This window comes from Narcine bancroftii, chromosome 13, assembly GCF_036971445.1.
Source record: "Narcine bancroftii isolate sNarBan1 chromosome 13, sNarBan1.hap1, whole genome shotgun sequence".
NCBI classification, from domain to species: Eukaryota; Metazoa; Chordata; class Chondrichthyes; order Torpediniformes; family Narcinidae; genus Narcine; species Narcine bancroftii.
In genome coordinates, this window is record NC_091481.1 from 85,730,446 (window position 1) to 85,751,442 (window position 20,997).

The 20,997-nt window shown below is 42.8% G+C and overlaps 1 protein-coding gene across 3 annotated transcripts in view; it reads right to left on the minus strand.

The window, feature by feature from the left end:
- Window positions 1–20,997, minus strand: part of sympk (symplekin) — a 52,263-nt gene that overhangs the window by 12,183 nt on the left and 19,083 nt on the right. For 2 of the 3 annotated variants that reach the window (XR_011348099.1, XM_069908875.1), the window contains exons 9-20: window positions 17,213–17,364; window positions 16,261–16,411; window positions 15,124–15,340; window positions 13,254–13,404; window positions 12,553–12,788; window positions 11,944–12,025; window positions 10,547–10,660; window positions 8,961–9,108; window positions 7,968–8,128; window positions 5,499–5,607; window positions 3,510–3,610; window positions 2,820–2,910 (exon numbers count right to left, since the gene is read on the minus strand). Coding sequence is in view for 2 of the 3 variants with exons in the window: in XM_069908875.1 (XP_069764976.1) it covers window positions 2,820–2,910; window positions 3,510–3,610; window positions 5,499–5,607; window positions 7,968–8,128; window positions 8,961–9,108; window positions 10,547–10,660; window positions 11,944–12,025; window positions 12,553–12,788; window positions 13,254–13,404; window positions 15,124–15,340; window positions 16,261–16,411; window positions 17,213–17,364 (1,713 nt within the window). In the remaining variant the exon portion in view is untranslated. The remainder of the gene's footprint in view (window positions 1–2,819; window positions 2,911–3,509; window positions 3,611–5,498; window positions 5,608–7,967; window positions 8,129–8,960; window positions 9,109–10,546; window positions 10,661–11,943; window positions 12,026–12,552; window positions 12,789–13,253; window positions 13,405–15,123; window positions 15,341–16,260; window positions 16,412–17,212; window positions 17,365–20,997) is intronic. The other variant, XM_069908876.1, reaches the window with a different exon arrangement.

Consider the following 20,997-nt stretch of genomic DNA (forward strand, 5'->3'; position numbering starts at 1 on the left):
TGAAGAAGGATGAGCGGTGACTTAATAGTAGTCTACAAGCTTCTGAGAGGCATAGATAGGGTGGACAGCCAACACCATTTTCCCAGGGAGGGAATAGCAAACACCAGAGGACATCTGTACAAAGAGAAGGGAGGGATGTTTAGAACCATACAACAATTACAGGAAAGAAACAGGCTAATTTTGCCCTTCTCGTCGATGCCGAACACTTTCTCCCACCTAACCCCACTGGCCTACACTCAACCTGTAACCCTCCATTCCTTTCCAATCCATCTACATCTCCAACTTCTCCTTAAATGCTAATATCGACCCTTCCTCCACCACTTCGTCTGGAAGCTCCTTCCACACACCCACTGCTCTGAGTAAAGAAGTCCCCGCTCAGGTTTCCTCCAAACGTTTGCCCCCTAACTCTCAGCTCATGTCCTCTTGTTTGCATCCCCCCGCCCCCCCATTTTTCTTAAAGGAAAAAGCCTCTCCATATCCACTCTATACCTATAATAATTTTAAATACCTCAATCAAATCCCCTCTCAACCTTCTACACTCCAAAGAATAAAGCCCCAACTTATTTAACCTTTCCCTACAACTTGGACCCTGTAACCCTGGCAACATTCTAGTAAATTTCTTCCCTCTCTCCAAATTGTTGATATCTTTCCTACACTTTGATGACCAAAACTGCACGCAATACTCCAAATTTGGCCTCACCAATGCCTTGCATAATTTTAACATAACATCCCAGCTCCTATATCCAATGCTCTGATTTATGAAGGCCAACATACCATAAGCTTTCTTCACCACCCTATCCACATGACTTCACCTTCAAGGAACTATGTACCATTATTCCTGGATCCCTCTGTTCTGCTCCACTCTTCAATGCCCCACCATTCACCATACATGTCCTATTTGGATTAGCCCTACACAAATGTAACAGCTCACATTTTCCTGCTTTAAACTCCATCTGCCATCTTTCAGCCCACACTTCTAACGGGCCTAAATCCCTCTGCAAACTTTGAAACCCTTCTTCACCCTCCACAGCCCCGCCTATCTCCGTATCATCCGCATACTTACTTATCCAATCTCCCACCCCATCATCCAGATCATTAATGTTTATGACAAATAGTAATGGACCCAATACTGAACCCAGAGGCTCACCACTCGTCACTGGCTTCCAATCTGACAAACAGTTATCCACTACGACTCTCTGGCATCTTTACTACTTCAATGTTAAGAACTAATGATTGAACCTTCCCTGAGGAACCTTATCAAAGGCCTTAAAGTCCATATAGACAACATCCACTGCCTTTCTCTCATCAACTTTCCTAGTAACTTCAAAAAATTTGATAAGGTTCGTCAAACATGATCTTTCCCCTCACAAATCCATGTTGACTGTTCCTAATCAAACCCTGCCTATCCAAATATTTCTATGTACCATCTCTAAGAATGCTTTCCATCAACTTACCACTGCTGACATCAAACTTACAGGCCTATAATTACAAGATCAACTCCTAGCACCTTTTTGAAACAATTGAACTCCATGAGCTACCCTCCAATCCTCTGGCACCATTCCCGTTACTAATGATGTTTTAAATATCTCCATCAAAGCCCCAACTATTTCTACACTAACCTCCCTCAAGGTCCTAGGCAATATCTTGTCAGGATTTGGAGACTGATCCACCTTTATTTTCCTTAAAAGTGCGAGTACTTCCTCTTCCTTAATCATCATCGTTTCCAATAACTTCCCGATTTATTTCCCTTATTTTAAACAGATCAATATCCTTCTCCTTAGTAAATACTGAAGAAAAAACTTCAAAATCTCCCCCATCTCGTTCGGCTCATCCTCTAGTGTATCCCTCACTATCCTTTTGCTCCCAATACATTTGTAGAAACCCTTTGGATTTATTTTCATCTTACTTGTCAAAGAAACCTTGTATCTCCTCTTAGCCTTTCTAATTTCCTTCTTAAGGTTCTTTTTTACATTCTTTGAACACCTCATTTACTTCCTGCTGTCTATACTTTTTGTACACCTCTCTTTTTCTGAACCATATTTCCAACAACCCTTGAAAACCAAAGCTCCCTAAAACTTTTAACCTTTCCTTTCATCCTAACAAGAACAGTCTTTGTACCCTTAAAATTTCACCTTTGAATGCCTTCCATTTTCCTTCTACATCCTTCCCAGAAAAAATGTAATCCCCGGAGCCATCAGGTGCAAGGGTGTTTTTTTTAAAATATATCAAGTGCAACATTGTGGATGTCTGTTAATGCATTGCCAGGGGTGGTGTGGAGGCTAGATCATCAGGGGCATTTAAGAGACTCAGACAGGCACATGGAAGAAAAATTGAGGTTTACAAGGGTTTACTGTTTTTTGGTAGGAATACATAGGTCAGCACCACATCGAGAGCCGAAGGGCCTGCACTGTGCCGTAATATTCTATCATTTTTACACTAACATCAAGGGAGACAACAGTACAAGATTTTAGGCTATTAAATTTTACCGATACAGCCCAGTGGCAGGTCCTGCTGGCCCACAAGCCCACTCTGCCCAATTATCATCTACTAACCCTGTAGATGTTTGGAACATGGGACGAAACCAGAGCACCTGGAGGAAACCCGCGGAGAACATACAAACCCCTTACAACAGCGGTGGATTCGAACTCGGGAGTTGGTGCTGTTATAGTGTTACACTAACCTTGTCTTTTGGAAGATCTTACGGACGCAGAGGAGGGGACAACGCATTACTTCCCATCACATGGATGCAGGCCCCCTTCCAATAACATTTCCAGCATGGAGCACAAATCCCCCTCCCTGTGATTGTTTCCGTGACTCACTGTGTGTTGTTCCAAGCAGCCGGTTAAACACCTCCTTCACCACAATGGGGTTAAGTTTGATTAATTTGGGTAGTGCCTGGATTACTTCTTTCTGTGGAAACAATTTGATTTAAAAAAAAAGACTCTTGTTTTACAATGACCCAAGACACACACCACACACACACACACACTAGTGACCTCGGCAGAGGAGCAGCGAGAGACTCAGCAGCTAAGAGCGACTTGCGCCCGGGGAACCTCCATGACTGCTAGAGACTGGCTCGTGGGAACCAGGATTCATGAGGGTGCTGAGGGAAAGAAGGGCTTCAGAACAAACTTGGGCACTGAAGGCTTCCTGATCTTGGAGGTTCAGATCTGCAACTCTGGCTGCCAATGGATCAAATAGTAGCTTGTGCAGCTGCAGAGGCTGTGGGAGCCTTGGAGGCAAATCCACAGACACTCGGTGACTGAGGGGACTCTCTCTCTTACTGTAACATTAATGCAATTCTTTGTTTGCCTTACAGCAGGCAGAAGGCAATTTCGTGTAATATTACACATTCTGTACTATTACATGACAATAAAGGAATTTTGAATCTTGACAAGATGGATCAAAGAAGTTGGTGCAATGATGACCACCCCCCCCCCCCCCATTCCTTCTCCCCCCTCAGGAGCAGATAACTTTGCCATGACTTCAATTTGAAAATAGTATCATACCTTCTCAAGGCCGTTCAGCACTGGAATCAGGAATCTGACATCTGGGACCCTCTTGTGATAGAGATCACGGACTCTCTTCACCAGCTCAGGTGATGGAGGTACTGAAACAACAGCACACTGTTACTGGCCACTTCAAGCAAAACGTTATATTTTGGCCAATGGAAGGACAAACACGTCATGGATGTTCATTTCTTCATCTGCATCCTGCTTTGCTATATTTTGTTACATTAGCCAAACAGGCTTGGAATGGTGGGCCTCGAGGGTGGTGTTGTTAGCGTAGAGCCAGTGATCGGGACTGGGGTTCAAATCTGGCGCAGTATGTAAGGAGTTTGTATGTTCTCCCCATGTCTGCATGGCTTTTCTCCGGGGACCATTGTTTCCTTCCACTGTTTGAAGCATAATGGGGTTTGTAGGTCAATTGGGTGTAATTGGGCGGCATGGGCACATGGGCCAGCCGTGCCTGTTACCGTGCTATGTCTAAATTTTTTAAAAATTAAAATGGAGTCTTCAAGGTCATCCTGACCATGAGTTCAATTGTTCTCAATGTTTTATGCTTGCACAAGAAAATGACCATAAGCTGTACAGCAGGAAAGATGCTGGAACTGGAGAGAGCACAGCTGTTGAGGATGTTGCCAGGACTCAGAATGGGGGGGGGGGGGGGGAGAAATCTGAACATCAAGGAAAGGTTGAGCAGGCTTGGGCTTTATTCTTTGTAACACAGGAGGATGAGCGATGATTCCGTAAAGGTGTACAAAATCATGAGGGGAATTGATTGGGTGAATGCAGAGTCTATTCCGCACAGTAGCAGAAATCAAGTCACCAGGGATAGAGTAAAAGCACATTGCTGGAGAAACTCAGCCAGGTCAACAGTGTACTTTATACAGCAAAAATAAAGATAGATAGCCAGCACTTCGGGCTTAAACCCTTCATCAAGGATATAGGTTTAAGGTGAGAGGAACCGGAGGGGTGACTTTGTTTAAACAGAGAGTGGTGGAAGTGTGGAATGGGCTGCCGGAGGGGGTGGTTATGGCAGGTACTTACTGCAAGGTTTAAGATAAGGTTAGGCAGATACATGGATAGGATGGGTTTAGAGGGATACGAGTTAAATGCAGGTGAGACTAGTGCAGGTGGGACATGCAGTCGGCGTGGGCAAGTTGGGTTGAGGATGCCACTTCCATGCTACATGACTCTACAACTATCCAGCAGAGACCAGTGCCATCCTGCCCAACCCCATGAAAATCAAAAAGAACAAAGTGCTTGACAGCGCGAAACAAAACGTATGCTGTGATACATTTCAGAGCTCAGCCACTGCTCAGGAAACATACACCGGGCTAGAAGGTGTAATATTCTAATATAGTCATCACAAGACAAAGGGACAGAAGCAGGCCACTAGGCCAATAGAGTCTGTTCCGTAAATCTACACTAAGATACTCTACACGAGTTCCAGTTTCCGGCCTTTTCCCCATATCCCTCGATGCCCTCACTAATGAGATACTTGTCGGTTTCTTGTTTAAATACTCCCAGTGATCTGGATTCCACTGCTGTATGTGGCAGTGAGTTCCACAGATCCATGACCCTCTGACTAAAGAAGTTCTTCCTAATCTCTGTGGGATTAGAGGAGGGTACTTGGATCAATGCAGACTAGAGGGCCAAATTAGCCTGTTTCTGTGCTGTAATTAATATATATGGTTATATGGATACTTCTAATTTTCAGACTATGACCCCCCCTGCCTTGTCCTCGACTCACCCACTAAGTGAAACATCTTGCCTACATCCACCCTATCTAAACTTTTCAAAATACGAAATGCCTCTATGAGATCTCTACTTCTAGTTCTTCCAATTGTTAACACAACTAGGAAAGCCATTTATTTCCATGCAATTTCTCCCAGGGCTCATAGTCAAGGAGTATTTCCTGCATTCATTACCACTGCTGAACAAATGCCACAGCCTATGGACATAGATGTCATGCTAGTAGTTTCCAGTGGTTACCTTTGTCAGTTAAAATGTGTAGGCAGCGGGTCACGAGGGTCTCAGCACCTTTTGGGCAGTTCTCCACCAGCAGGAGTAGCTCAGGGGAATTCATTCCCATCCCTCGAATCTGAAACAACATAAAACGCGTCAAGCGGGCGGAGATGCAGCAACCTAGAGCAGAAAGCAAACTGCCGGAGGAACTCAGCCGGTCAGGCAGCATCAGCGGGAGAAAAAAATGTCGACATTTTGAGACAGAACCCTTCAAGACAGAAGGCATCAAGGTAGAAACCTGAAGCTCCAAGGCACTGACGTTTCCTTCCACCGCGCAAGATTAACATAGCAGTTAGTGGAAACACTGTTACGGTGACAGTGACCCGAGCTCGAATCCCACGCTGTCTGTAAGGAGTTTGTACTTTCTCCCCATGTCTGCATGGCTTTTCCCTGGGGGTTCTGGTTTCCTCCCATCCTTCAAAAACGGGGGTTGTAGGTCAGTTGGGCAACATGGGCTAGTGGGCCAAAAGAGCCTTATTACTGTGCTGCATGTCTACCATCAGCACCTGCTGCAGAAACAACTCTAGGAATGGTAGCATACCGGCAGCATTACAATCCTGAACCCAGGGACAAGTTCAAATCCCACCACAGCTGACGGAGAACTGAAATTCTTTCAATTAAACAAAATTGGAAATTAGCACCGACATTGACAGGGAATCTAACAGCTTTTGTTGAGGACGGAAGAACGCTAACCACCATGCAATGCTGCCCCACAGCAACTGCTCGATGAATTGCTCAAAGCAGTCAGACCTTTGCCTCAACTTAGGATATGGGAATCAATTTACATACAGCAAATGGCATTTCAAAAACAATGAGATCATCCACATTGCTTCAGAGATCAACATTCTCCACTAAAGTCAAAACAGAACACATGGAATAAGCTATTTGGCATATTTTGCTCGTTCTGCCATTCACAGCAGCTGTGGGCTGCTGGTGACGGAGATCGAGGGATTCACAGCTGCGGACTGCTGGAAAATGGCTGAAGGGGTACCAGGTATCGGATCCGGGATACAAGAGGGTGCTGAGGGCACTGAAGGTTTCCTGACAACAGAGGTTTGGATCTGGAGTTAAGGCTGTTGATTGTTTCGACTGGACTGTGTGACTGCAGGAGCGCTCGAGGTGAATTCTCGGACACTCGGTGACTCTAGGGGTTTCTTTTTTGCTTCTCTTTCTCTGACTGTAAGAGGTGCCTCAGGAAATTTCTGCCTTACAGCAGGCTGAACCAAATTCTGTGATTTATTGGAGTCTTTATTACATGGCAATAAATGGAATATTGAATCATTAAGATTGTGGCTGATCTTGTTGAATTAAGTTCTCAATATTCACAAGGAACAGTGGACGCAGCGACTAGCTGCAGATGTAGGTTAGCTGCCGGCAATGACACTGAGGCTCAAATGACTAACAGTGGTCAACCCCTCCATGGATAGATTAATGTGTGCAAGTGTCAGGTGGCCAAGACAAGCTTTGGGAACAGGGCTCCAACAGCACACAATATTCATCCTCCCCCAGGCCTCATCCACACCGACCTGCCAGTCAATTAGGTACAATTAAAACAGTGGTTTTCAAACTTGTTCTTTCCATTCACATCCCACCATAAGTCATCCTTTACTCATCATGGAGCTCCTATGACATAGGGATGACTTAAGGTGGGATGTGAGTGGAAGGAACACATTTGAAAACCACTGCCCAAGAGTGTTGCTAAATAATTTTAGTTTATTTTATTTGTCACATTAATACCTAGTATAGTGAGAAGGGTTCTTCGGCAAAAACTCCAACATTTATACAGCCCTATAAACAGGTAACGGATACAGAGTATAGAATGAGGCGCCTTAACTTTTTAATCTGAGATCATCAATCTTCCGGATTTCAGAATCATTTTGGTCCCTTAAGCCTGCCCGCCGGAGTCATGCTGCTCTCTCTCCTCCCTCCACCGCTCGCCCACCTGAGTCACGCTGCCATCTTTCCTTTCCCCTCACCTGCCTGAGTCGTGCTGCCATCTCTTTTCCCTCCCTCCACCCCCACACCAGCACCAGGGAACAATCCTCTGCGCTGATACAGCGGCTTCAGCTGTGTGGGGGATTTTGGGTGAGTAAGCCTCTGCCGCCAACCATTTGTGTGGGATGAGAGCAGCTTCTCTCAACCTGACCACTGGTGGCTTGTGAATTTGTTATAGGATCCACAGCAAGGACAAATACGATTGATGCAAGTAATATGCAAAACAAGGTTGTAAATTTTATGAGAAAAATTCTCAAGATTTCCCACCAAAACAGCACAAAAATACCCTTGCGTGTTCTACGTCTCTTGAGAAGCTCCAAACGAGATGTTCATGAGATTTTACATTATACTTGTGACAATGACAAAAAACCTTACCAATTTCAGGAACGAGACACAAGCCAGTGAAGAGGAGAGGGCACTTCCTCCTGAACTTGCACTTACCGGTTGCTCAATGACACGCAACACTGTGCGCTTAATATCAGCGATAGCTTCCGTGTAGACGGCAGCAAGCTCGTGGATGAGTTTATGGTTCTGGGGAAGCAGGGCCAGGTATAAATACAGGCACTGCTTCACGGTCTCCTCTGTCCAAGGTGCTGCCACCTCTGATGTAGTGAAGGAAAATTAAAAAGAGGATTAGCAGACAAAAAGAGCCCCTCAGGCCGACAACAGATGCTGACCCATCCATCAATCAACATCATCTTAGCAGATGAGCTCCTCCTTACCTCGGGACATCCGTTCATACACCCAACACACGTATCCAACTGCACAAATCATGAAGTCCGTGGCCAGATTAATAGCATTCCACACAGAGCGCCTCACCCAAAGATGTAGAAGCAGAGTTAGACCATTTGGCCCATCGAGTCTGTCCTGTCATTCAAATCATGGCGGAAGTATTTTTCCTCTCAACCCCTTTCTCCTGCCTTTCCCCCCACAAACTTTGACATCCTCACCGATCAAAAGGCAGCCAACCTCAGCTTTAAATCTAACTAATGACATGCCCTCACAGCTGTTAGGGAGCGACAAATTCCATTTTTTCTGGCTGAAGTAGTTCTCAACAGACGTCTTTTTTGTTCTGAGGCTGTGTAACAGAAACATCCTGATCTTGTCCTGGCTTAGCATACTTAGTGAGCAGATCTTAACCTTTTGGACTCCGTGTTCCCATTTTCAAGGACGACCAACAAGTGCATATACTTTGTGTCTCGGTTTTCCAAGGCTACAAACAAGCACATATTCTTCGTGTCCCGGATTTCTGGGACTGGTTTTATACCCGACCACTGGCTGCTTCATACTGATGTTCGTACTGCAGTTTACCCATGGACCCAGTCCGCAGTATCTATTATGAAAGGTTAAATCTGGCCAGAGTTCAAAGGGTGAAGGACAGCTTGTCCTCTTCAAACCAGCTAGAATGAAGATGCATGTTGGGAGGACTCTCACCTGTATCTTTGTCTGCCCCAAAAAGAATGGAGGGCGGGTTGGGATGAACCAGCAGTTGCAAGTAATTCAGGGCAAACTTTTCGATGTACTCACACAGCTGCTCCTTTTCGTACATTCTCTTAATGAACATCAATGCCTGTGATCGGACCTAGAGACCAAACCGAACATCATGAAGAGCGCAGTGAACAGGTGTTGGAAAACTGGAGAAACAGAGTGCTGGAGGATTTCTGCCAGGTCACAACATCTAGGAGCAGAAGTATGCCTATTGACCCATCAAGTCTGGCCCGCCCACCCTCCACTCAGCCAGGCAGTATCTGGGAAGGGCCGCAGATAGTTGACATTTCAGGCTAGACGTTGCCTCCCTGGATGCACCCTGACCCACAGAAACTCTCCAGCACATTGGGTGTTTCAACATTCTTTCTGGACATCTTCAGTACAAAACCAAGCCAGCTTCAAAGGGGAAAACAATAGGAGCCCCACAAGGACTCTGCTCAAAGTTTGTAGGCCCCCCTTCCTGTGAAGCAGTCAAGTTTTGCTTTCTTCTGTACTTTTTCTGACTACATAAGGTGTTACTAGGTGAAAAAAAAACAAGGCTTGTAAGAACACAAGAAACAGGAGCAGGAGTTGCCCATTTGGCCCGTCAAGCCTGCTCCACCATTCAATGTGATCATGGCTGATCTGATGATCGGCTCATCTCCACCCACCAGCCTTTTCCCCATATCCCTCAGTTCCCCAACTATGTAAAAATCTACCTAACCTTGTCTTAAATATATTTACTGAGGTCTCCTCCACTGCTTCAATGGGCAGCGAGTTCCAGATTTCCCACCTTCTGGGAAAAGCAGTTCCTCTTCAACTCTGTCCTGAATCTTGAGGCTATTTCCCGTAGTTCAAGCCTCCCCCACTAATGGGAGCAACTTACCATATATGCCAGCATGCAAGACGACTCGTGTACAAGACAACCCACTGAATTTCCACCTAAAATGTAGGATTTGAACTATACTCTCTGTACAAGACTATAAAACGTTAACCGACCAGTCTGGCACTTACCTCTGACCAGTAGAGTGATCCTGCTAAGCACATTTAATATACGAATTCACAGTATTTTAAAAGAAAATTAACCAGTAAAGGTTTAAATTTTAATCAGCGTATTTTAAAATAAACCACTGTCAGCTCTTTTAACAGGCCGTTTAAAGCCTGCACAGAGCCGAATGGCAGTTGGACTGAGCAAATGGACCCTGCCGTTAAGGTTCACACTGAGACTTTGCTGTTAAGGTATGTATTTTATACTTGCTGTAGAAGATGACCCCTGGTTTTGGGGTGACATTTCTAACATTCAGGATCTCCTTGCCTTATACGTCGGCGTATACGGTACCTATCTCTATCAACATTTTACTTAAATGTTCTGTGGCCCCCCCAGTCGAGAATGGCTAATCTGGAGAAACCCCAACTCTTGCCTGAGCCCATCACAAATCCAGACCTCAGGAAATAAAAACCAGCAGGCAGGATTTAAAGAACAGAAAGATGGATCCCCTTCCCATTCCTCTGTACTCCATCAGAGTCCACACAAAGCTGTAGAGAGGGTTCACCTTGTCCTTTTCATGAGAACTCAAATCCAGAAGCACATGAAGATACTGCAGCTGCTTTGAGGGGCGTTTGAAGATCAGATCCCTCAGTGTAGACATTCCTAGGTAGATCCGAGTCTGCAGGAAAGGCGACGAGGAGAATAATGTCAATTTCTCATTGGAAGGAGTTGACTTATTTATCTCTTCCTGCGGATCGTATGATTGCTTTTCTTACACTAATGGCTAGAAGATCTATACTATTGAATTGGAAAGAGGTTAATCCTCCCACTGTTTTCCAATGGTTTACCCAAACTATACTATGTTTAAATTTAGAGAAAATTAGAAACTCTGTCTATGAATCCCCTTCTAAGTTTGAGTTAACCTGGCGACCATTTATTCAATATTTTCATTTGTGGTGAGTTGATCTGGCTCTGTTTTCTTTCTATGATTATGTATGATAATTGGGCTGTAAGATGAGATCGGAGTGATCGGCGTAGTTTAGCTATTTCTGTAGGTTTTTTTTTAAGTTTTTTTAAAATTCAGATTTGTTTTTTCTTCTTTTTTTGGGGTTTTTTTTCTCTTTTTTCATATATTGTTATTAATTATATCTTTTTTTTTTAAAGATAATTCACACCCTAAACTGATCAAAAATTTTTTTTATGATATATTTTTATTCTGTAATATTATTGTTTAATATCTCTGTATTAATTCATTACTTACTATGTATTTTTTTTTATATCTCTTTGAACTGTATGTGTTTATAAATTATAATAATAATAAAAAATTTGAAAAAGAAAAGAAAGGAAGGAGTTAAACAATGTGACCATCAGCGCCAGAGCAGATCCAGTGAAACAAAGTTTGCAGGTGCTAGGAGACGATGCTGGAGAAACTTGGCAATTCCCACAGCATCTATCGGAGGCAAAGATGTACAATTTTTTTGTGGGGTCCCATTTGTGGGGCAAATAAGAGGGGACAAGAGCTGTCGTCTTACTTTAATAAGATAGAAGTCAGTGCGCCAGACCACAGCAGTTCCTTTGTGCGTGGGTTTGATAGTAAGAATTTTTTTTGTTGGGGTCCAGTTCAAGAGATAAGAGGTGATTGAGAGCTATCTTTGTCTCTATGTGCAGTAAAACCCCTGTTATCTGGAATTCAAGCAACCAGAGTTCTCAAGCAAAAAAAAGGAAAGTAAATAGGTAAAAAATAGCAAAGTTTAAAATTGGCATGCCATTAGTTTGCCAATCATACCACACGAAGTCTCAAAGCAACTGGAAAATTCTTATCCAGCATCTATCAATCCCATAGGTGCTGGATTCCATGGATTTTGCTGTACATTTTTGCCTCTCATTAATGCTGCAAGGACCTGCTGAGTTTCTCCAGCATTTCTGTGCATTAAAACCCTAACCCCCAACGTGCAACCTTACCTCATCCTCACAATATCTCCGGATCACTTCTAATGCATCGTCAGTTATAGACGGTGCCTCCAGAACCAGCTTTGTAAACAGCCTAATACAAGGAGAAATGCAGTGAGAAAAATGCCACTGATAAATTACAGAGATTATCTGACCTAGAGCAAAGAGTATGCATGTGAACCACAAGAACCTAAAGACTGAATATGAACACCAAAGGCACTTCCTAAATCCGTGTTGTTAATGTAGTACAGGACATCCCAAGGCTCTCACGAGATGCTATATACGCGAAAGACACAGGAGCAGAAATAGGCTATTCAGCCCATTGAGTCTGTCCTATCATTTAAACATGAGCTGATCCCACTCCTCTGCCGGCCTTTGATGCCCTGGGTCATCAAGAACCTATCAATCTCTACCTTAAATACACCCAATGACCCGGCCTCCACAACCGCCTGTGGCAACAAATTATAGATTTACCACCCTCTGAAGCAATTCCTCTGCGCTAAGCAGGCATCCTTTAATTTCCATGTGGAGAAAGCAGAACAAACTGGAGGGACTGGCAGCCAGCCATCACACACAAATCTCTCCCCCTCTCTCTCCTCCCCACCCCCCACTCTTACTGACCCATCCTTCTGATCCGGCTTCTCCTGCAGGCCTGATAGCAGGCTGGTCAGACACTCGTCATAGTTCTGAAGCGAACCACTGGGCCATTGGCTGAGGTACAGGTTATACTCTTGGTACAGCCATGCAAATGCCAGGTCGACGCGGTTCCGAATATCCTCGAGTATGAAGTCCAGCATCGTGCCTTTCATTTTCCCATCAAACTGCGTCATGAGACGCGCCAGGATCTTCACACGAATCTGGAGGAAAACTTGGAAGATTAACAATGGGGTGGCATGGTTAGCACAACATCGTTACAGTGCTAGCAACCTGGGTTGGAATCCCATGCTGTCTGTAAGGAGTTTTTTTTTTATGTTCTCCCCGTGACCGTGGGGGCTTCCTACGGGCGCTCTGTTTTCATCCCACATTCCAAAGGCGTACAGGGGTTTATTGGCCACATGGGTGTATAGGGGTGGCACTGGCTCGTGGACCAGGATCCGTTACTGTGCTGTATATCTACATGAATATGAACACACGCCTTTAATTAATTTCAAAAAGATCAATTTTTGTAGCTCAAAGGAATTAAGGATTAGGAGAGAAGAGGAAAATGCAGATGAGATGGAAGATCGGTTGCAATTTTATTGACTGACGACAGGACAGAGTTCATGCAGGACAGGCCCTAGACAGAAGCACCTAGGCCACAGTCAGATAAAAGTTACACATACTGGACCAGCTCCGCTTCTTGTTACTGCTTTCTCAGAGTTGAGGATTCGCTGCAAAGCTCCAATCTTCAGCTTGTCGATCCTATCTGGAGGCAGCTGCTGCACCACGTCACTCAGGCGGAAAACCTTCTTCCGTCCGCTCTGCCCCAAAGGTCTGAAAAATGACACGTTATCCAATCAGCTAATCCGAATGGACCCATCCTGAACCCACAACACCTCATTAGTCAGAAAGGCACAGCAGCACCTATTCTTCGTAAGGAGGTTGAGGGGGGCCAGGCTACCCATCGCAACAACATTTCACAGGAGCACCATTGAGAGTGTTCTGTCCAGCTGCATCACTATGTGGGATGGTAGCTGAAAAGCATTGGACCTGAAGTCATTCCAGAGGAACATCAAAGTGGCCGAGGACTGACGACATTCACAGAGAACATTGCTTAAATAGGCCTCAAAGAATTTCCAGCTGGCAACAATATACTTGACCCACCACCATCAAGGTACAGGAGCATCAAAATCAGGACTGCCAGACTGGGAAATAGCTTCTTCCCACAGGCTGTGAAATTAATGAACTGTAACTGAGTCAATCATCCCAAATTATATACATTTGGGATTACATATTTGTGTCTACATGTGGCAAGTGCAAGAGTGTGTATTTTGGTCTGGAGAAACACTATTTCATTGGGTTGTACATGTACAGAGGTGTACCAAAGAAGAGGTACAAGGACTGCTTAAAGAAATCTCTTGGTGCCTGCCACATTGACCACCGCCAGTGGGCTGATATCGCCTCCAACCGTGCATCTTGGCGCCTCACAATTCGGCGGGCAGCAACCTCCTTTGAAGAAGACCGCAGAGCCCACCTCACTGACAAAAGACAAAGGAGGAAAAACCCAACACCCAACCCACCAATTTTCCCTTGCAACTGCTGCAACCGTGCCTGCCTGTCCTGCATCGGACTTGTCAGCCACCAACGAGCCTGCAGCAGACGTGGACATACCCCTCCATAAATCTTCATCCGCGAAGCCAAGTCAAAGTGGACATGTACAGTCAGATGATCATAAACTTGAACTTGGACAATTGGCCCTACCCAACAACACAAACTTGCACAGGTGAAACACCTGTAACAGCACAAACCATCTTAAGATTTCCCAGAAAAACACGGAACACAATTTGACACTGAACTACCTACAGAGGTGACAGAAAGCTTGGTCAAAGAGGTGGGCTTCAAGAAAGGTCTTCAAAGCAGAGGTATAGGGGAGGAACATGGGAGTGAAGCGTAGACCAAACATCTCGTGGCTGAGGGCATCAAACCCACAGAAATTATTATTTAACCAGGAGCTGATGTTGGTCAGGTAGCAGAGGGAAGAATCCATCTTGGTGATCCTAGGACTGAGGCAGTAGAGAGCTGGTACTTGTAAAATCTTTGGAAGCATGACTTAAATATTTCAGTTCCTAGCCTTTTTACAACTGATCTCAAGCAGGGACAGATCACAGACAGAGGCTCCAGATTGTCAAGTATGCAGATCTCTGCCAAGGTTGCTGGCTATTTAAGTACAGGATGAGTAATGACTCCAATTGCACGTGCCCTCTACAGCCCTGCTACCTCCTACAATCTACAAGGGAAACTCTGCATTACTTTCGTCAAGCAAGCCCTGGAATTCCTTCACTCAACTGTTGAATGAGTCGCCCTCAAAGTCAATCAGCACCAGCCCCAACAGATTTATACAGTTCATTTATATTTTGTGTTCAAATCCAACCTTCAAAGCATCTTCAGTGCAACAGAACCCACTCTAAACTGTGCGAACAATGCCTAGGAACTTGATGGAAGAACTCATCCCAGGGGATACAACGATTTCCAAATCAGTGCAACACTGATTACCTTGACTGACTGGAAGGCATGATGGGCTCTGGCCGCCGTTTTATGTGGATCTCCTCTTCCCTCATGGGCTGTGAGAAGGGAACAGGCGCCCCGACCACAGAGATAGCCTGGCCCTGCCGTATGGTGGAGCCCCGTCGCTTGCTCAGCAGCCCATCAGATTTACCATCTTTCCCCTGTTTCAGGTCCTCTTCCGTCTGAAGCTTCATCTGGTCAACACCTAGGGAAAAAGTTCAAGTTTACTGTCAACTGATTGTACATCTGCAAAACAGCACCTCTGGACGAGAGTACACACACAAACGACATATAGCGAACCAAAAATAAATACACATAAAAATTATTTATGGTTTCTTGGGTTGTTCACAGTCTTACCACCTGTTTCTTGTATTATTTTTATTTTGTAAGGTGCTTCATAGAAATGTTTGCTCTGTGATAATGTGCAAAGCAACAAATTTCTTGACACGTTCATGACAATTAATTCTGATACTGAATTCTGAAACAGTCGAGTTCTGGTTTTTTCTGTACTTCTCCAACTGACTACATTAAAAAATATTTGTGACACAAGGTGAAAAGAAAACAAGGCTTTTACTTAAATGTTCTGAGGCCCCCGTTGAGAATGGCTGGTTTAAATAGCGAATACAGATCTTTTAATGGTCCCAGAGTCATTTATAGTCGGAGAAAAATAGGGAAGAATCAAGAGCTTGATGTAAAACATGAAATTCTGTAAACACTGTGGCTGAAGTAAAAACAAGATGCTGGAGACACTCAGCAGGACAAACAGTGGACTTTATAAAGCAAAGGTAAAGATACATAACCAATGTTTCGGGCTTGAGCCCTTCATCAAGGTACGGAAAAATTCTGAGCCTGATAACTGGGGGGTGGGGAGGGAGAGAACTTTGAGTGGCAGACTTCAGGACCTTCTGCCTGAAGGTAGCAGGGTGATAAGGTTAGTCTTGATCTCAATGAATCATCAGGCTGGTTTCTTGTGATCTTCAATCTCTCAGAATTAATTATAGATGGGAATATTAGCATCAACTTCACTCATATAAAATGAGAACACAGAACAATGGGTGAAATGCAACCCAACGTGGGACTTGGGCAAACCAAATCCATCCAAAGCTCCCAACCTTTTCTCCTTACCTGGTCCAAGGCCTGCTGATGTCATCTGCGTGGCCATAAGTCGGGCCAAATGTTTAATCTGAGCGTCCGTCCCTGCCGACTCTACTGGCGTGTAGGTCGCCTGAAAGGACGCTGGCATCACATCTGGTAAATAGACCATGCTGATCAGAACCTGAAACAGAGCAGAGAGCTCACTCTGGATCCCACACACCACACAGGCATCTGGCATTGTACCCAAAAACCCTTTCACATAGTGGCAGACGTTCAGCATATGGCCTACAGCAGTGGGTCCCAAGAGGTTTCCCCTGCACTCACGTACCACCTTAAGTAATCCCTTACTAACCACAGATGGCATCCTATGCCATAGGTGCTCTGTAGTTAGCAAAGGATTACTTAAGGTGGTAAGTGAGTGGGGAGTGCAAAAAAAAAAATTAGGTTTAGAACCACTGGCCTACACATTGTCAGTACCACCAAATACAGTGTTGAAGCACAATGACTTGCCCCATTTCCCTCAGGATCCTGGCATTAATTGCTGCCGGAGATAAACAGGGAAATCTGCAGATGCTGGAATTGTAGTGGAATACACAAAAGTGCTGGAGAAACTCAGTAGGTTTCACAGCATCAATAGGAAGTGAAAGGTAACCAACGTTTCGGGCCGGAGGCCTCTGGATGCTTTGTGACCTGCTGAGTTTCTCCAGCATGTTTGTACTTTGCTGCTGCTCTATACATTTTCCTTTTCCTACATAATAGAAGTTGTTCCCCATTTACTTGGCTTTGGCCCTCATCCCACTCACATGCTCCTAGCCACACATGTTCTTTGAAATGCTGTCATTGTACCTAACCCGCCACAGCTCCCTCCACATACCCTGAATGAACACACTAGAACAGTGTTGGCCACTGCAATACATTACCAGATCCATGAAGAATCAATGCCAGTACACATACACGTTTAGTCATTTTGTCCTCAACTCACCAAATTCGCCACATTCTCTGGCGAAAGCAGAGGCATTAGAAATTGTGCCGTGACATCAATGGCAGACTGTGTGTTCTGGGACGAAGATGGTTTGACTATGGACACTGACGCCTGCTCGAGATCTTTGTCTTCGTCGTCTTCTCCAAAGGTTTCTGTCAGGAAAACAACCACCACTCAACTCATGATGCACAGGCTTGATGGGGGGGGGGAAATGGGGCAAAGAAACAGTGGCTGTGCATCAACCTTGGCTTAAAGAATCCCAACTCTTAGTCCCAAGATTGGGGGACCTAGGAATATTCTTTTTTTTTTTTTTTTAAATTTTTTATTTTTCACACCATAAATCACAATAGCCATGATATACACTTTTTCTTTTCCACACATTTACAGTGACTTTTTCTCCCTCCCCCCTCCCTCCTCCCAAGCCACCCCCCCACCCCCCCCCTCTCATCCATTTTAGGTATACAATCTAGGTTGCATTAATTCAGTTAGACAATGTTGTCATTCAACAAAAATACACCAGAAATTCTACTGAGTCCATTCTTTTCTTTTCTTCTCCTTCCATCAACTTAGGTAATGTTTGTTCCCGGTAGGTTTTCGCTATTGTATTTAATGTAAGGCTCCCATACTTGTTCGAATATTTCAATATTATTTCTTAAACTATATGTTATTTTTTCTAATGGAATACATTTATTCATTTCTATATACCATTGTTGTATTTTCAAATTATCTTCCAATTTCCAGGTTGACATAATACATTTTTTTGCTACGGCTAGGGCTATCTTGACAAATCTTTTTTGTGCATCTTCCAAGTCAATTCCAAATTCTTTATTTTTTATGTTACTTAGGAGAAAGATCTCTGGATTCTTTGGTATATTGTTTTCTGTTATTTTATTTAATATCTGATTGAGATCATCCCAAAATTTTTCTACTCTCTCACATGTCCAGATTGCATGAATTGTTGTTCCCCTTTCTTTTTTACATCGAAAACATCTATCAGATACTGTTGGGTCCCATTTATTTAACTTTTGCGGTGTAATGTTTAGTCTGTGTAACCAATTATATTGTATCATACGCAGCCTCGTATTTATTGTATTTCTCATCGTTCCAGAGCATAACTTCTCCCATGTTTCCTTTTTTATCTTTATATTTAAATCTTGTTCCCATTTTTGTTTAGTTTTACCATTTGTTTCCTCATTCTCCTTTTCTTGCAGTTTAATATACATATTTTTTATAAATCTTTTGATTAACATTGTATCTGTAATCACATATTCAAGGTTACTTCCCTCTGGTAAACTCAAGTTGTTTCCTAATTTATCTTTCAAGTAGGATCTCAGTTGGTAATATGCCAGCGCTGTATCTCCAGTTATATTGTACTTATCTCTCATTTGTTCAAAGGATAAGAATCTACTTCCTGAAAAACAATTTTCTATTCTTTTAATCCCTTTTTTTTCCCATTTTCTAAAGGCAAGGTTGTCTATTGTAAAAGGGAGTAGCTTATTTTGCGTCAATATTAGTTTTGGTATTTGGTAATTTATTTTATTTCTTTCTACATGAATCTTCTTCCATATATTGAGGAGATGGTGTAATACTGGAGAAGTTCTATGTTGTACCAATTTTTCGTCCCATTTATATAATATGTGTTCAGGTATCTTTTCCCCTATTTTATCTAATTCTAGTCTCGTCCAGTCTGGTTTTTCCCTTGTTTGATAAAAATCTGATAGGTACCTTAATTGTGCGGCTCTATAATAATTTTTGAAGTTTGGCAATTGTAAGCCTCCTTGTTTATACCATTCTGTTAATTTATCTAGTGCTATCCTCGGTTTCCCCCCTCTCCATAAAAATCTCCTTATTATTTTCTTTAACTCTTTGAAGAATTTTTCTGTCAGTTGTATTGGCAATGCCTGAAATAAGTATAGTATCCTTGGAAAAATGTTCATTTTAATACAGTTTATCCTTCCTATCAGTGTTAGTGGTAGCTCTTTCCAATGCTCTAAATCGTCCTGTAATTTTTTCATTAGTGGATTGTAATTGAGTTTATATAATTGGCCTAGATTTTTGTTTATTTGCACACCTAGGTATCTTATTGCCTGCGTTTGCCATCTGAATGGGGATTCCTCCTTAAATTTTGAGAAATCCGCGTTATTCATAGGCATTGCTTCACTTTTATTTACGTTTATCTTGTATCCCGACACTTCTCCATATTCCTTCAATTTCTTATATAGTTCTTTTATTGATAGTTCTGGTTCTGTTAAGTACACTATCACATCATCCGCAAACAGACTGATTTTATATTCCCTGTCTTTTATTTTTATTCCTTTTATATTATTATCTCTTCTTATCGATTCTGCTAGTGGTTCTATAGCTAGCGCAAACAATAATGGTGATAGTGGGCATCCCTGCCGCGTTGACCTGCTTAAGTTAAATTGCTTTGATACATGTCCATTTACTGTCACTTTCGCTAACGGTCCCTTATATAATGCTTTAATCCAATTAATATACTTCTCCGGTAAACTGAATTTTTGCAATACTTTGAACAAGTAATTCCATTCTACTCTGTCGAAGGCCTTCTCTGCGTCTAAAGCAACTGCTACTGCCGGTGCTTTATTTCCTTCTACTGCATGAATTAAGTTAATAAATTTACAAATATTGTCTGTTGTGCGTCTTTTTTTGATAAATCCAGTTTGGTCTAAATTTACCATTTTCGGTACCTGTTCTGCTAATCTGTTCGCTAATAGTTTAGCTATTATCTTATAATCTGTGTTTAGCAGAGATATTGGTCTATATGACGCTGGTGAGAGTGGATCTTTCCCTTGTTTTAGTATCACTGTAATTATTGCTGTTTTACATGAATCTGGTAAGTTTTGTGTCTCATCAATCTGGTTGATTACATCCAGGAGGGGCGGTATTATTAGGTCTTTAAATGTTTTGTAGAATTCTATTGGGAGTCCATCCTCTCCTGGTGTCTTATTATTTGGTAAATTTTTTATTATCTCTTGTATTTCTACTGTTCCAAATGGTTCTGTTAATTTATTTTGTTCCTCTATTTGTAGTTTTGGTAGTTCAATTTTAGTCAAAAATTCATCTATTTTCCCTTCTTTCCCTTCGTTTTCGGTTCGGTATAATTGTTCATAGAATTCTCTGAAGTTTTCCTTCATTTCTTTTGGATTATATGTAATTTGTTTGTCTTTTTTCCTTGTTGCCAATACCATTTTCTTAGTTTGCTCTGTCTTAAGCTGCCATGCTAAGATTTTGTGTGTTTTTTCACCTAGTTCATAATATTTCTGTTTTGTCTTCATTATATTCTTCTCCACCTTATATGTTTGTAATGTTTCATATTTTATTTTTTTATCCGCCAATTCTCTTCTTTTGGTTGTATCTTCCTTTATTGCTAATTTTTTTTCTATGTTTATTATTTCCCTTTCCAACTGCTCTGTTTCCTGGTTATAGTCCTTCTTCATCTTGGTTGCATAACTTATTATTTGCCCTCTAATGAATGCTTTCATTGCGTCCCATAGTATAAACTTATCTTCCACTGATTCCGTATTTACTTCAAAGTACATTTTTAATTGTTTTTCAATAAATTCTCTAAAATCCTGTCTTTTAAGTAGCATGGGGTTTAATCTCCATCTATACATTCTTGGAGGGATGTCCTCTAGCTCTATTGCCAATAACAGGGGTGAGTGGTCCGATAATAGTCTAGCTTTATATTCCGTTTTCCTAACTCTCCCTTGAATGTGGGCTGATAACAGGAATAGGTCTATCCTTGAGTATGTTTTATGTCTAGT